Raw genomic sequence first — 295 nt, 5'->3', positions numbered from 1 at the left:
CGGGGCCCGGTCCCCCCCCCCCCCCCGCCACACCAGGCCGAGCCGCCCCTGCTCAAGGCCAGCTCTGGTGAGGCTCAGCTGCACGGCCTTGGCTTGGGCTGCTGGGATAACAGCCCTGTGGGAAGGCGCCATGGGGGAAGCCTTGTCGGGAGTCCCTCCACTTGGCTCGAGAGCTGCTTTTCATCTCAGCTGTTCCGCTCGGCGTCTGCGTGAGCCATGCTCTGCGCACTGACCCTGACCCTAACTACTGACTTGGCATCGTCGGCCTCGGCCTCCTTACTGGGGACTTGCCTGC

At 67.1% G+C, this 295-nt stretch overlaps 1 protein-coding gene across 1 annotated transcript in view; it reads right to left on the bottom strand.

Moving 5' to 3' along the window:
- Positions 1 to 132, bottom strand: part of PAPD5 (PAP associated domain containing 5) — an 8,399-nt gene extending 8,267 nt beyond the window's left edge. The window contains exon 1 of the mRNA XM_010289073.1: positions 34 to 132. Within this exon, the coding sequence (XP_010287375.1) occupies positions 34 to 132 (99 nt within the window). The remainder of the gene's footprint in view (positions 1 to 33) is intronic.
- Between the last annotated feature and the right edge of the window lie 163 nt (positions 133 to 295).

This window comes from Phaethon lepturus, unplaced genomic scaffold, assembly GCF_000687285.1.
Source record: "Phaethon lepturus isolate BGI_N335 unplaced genomic scaffold, ASM68728v1 scaffold19236, whole genome shotgun sequence".
NCBI classification, from domain to species: Eukaryota; Metazoa; Chordata; class Aves; order Phaethontiformes; family Phaethontidae; genus Phaethon; species Phaethon lepturus.
The sequence above is the reverse complement of the archived record's forward strand: the minus strand, read 5'-3'. Positions and strand labels throughout refer to the sequence as shown.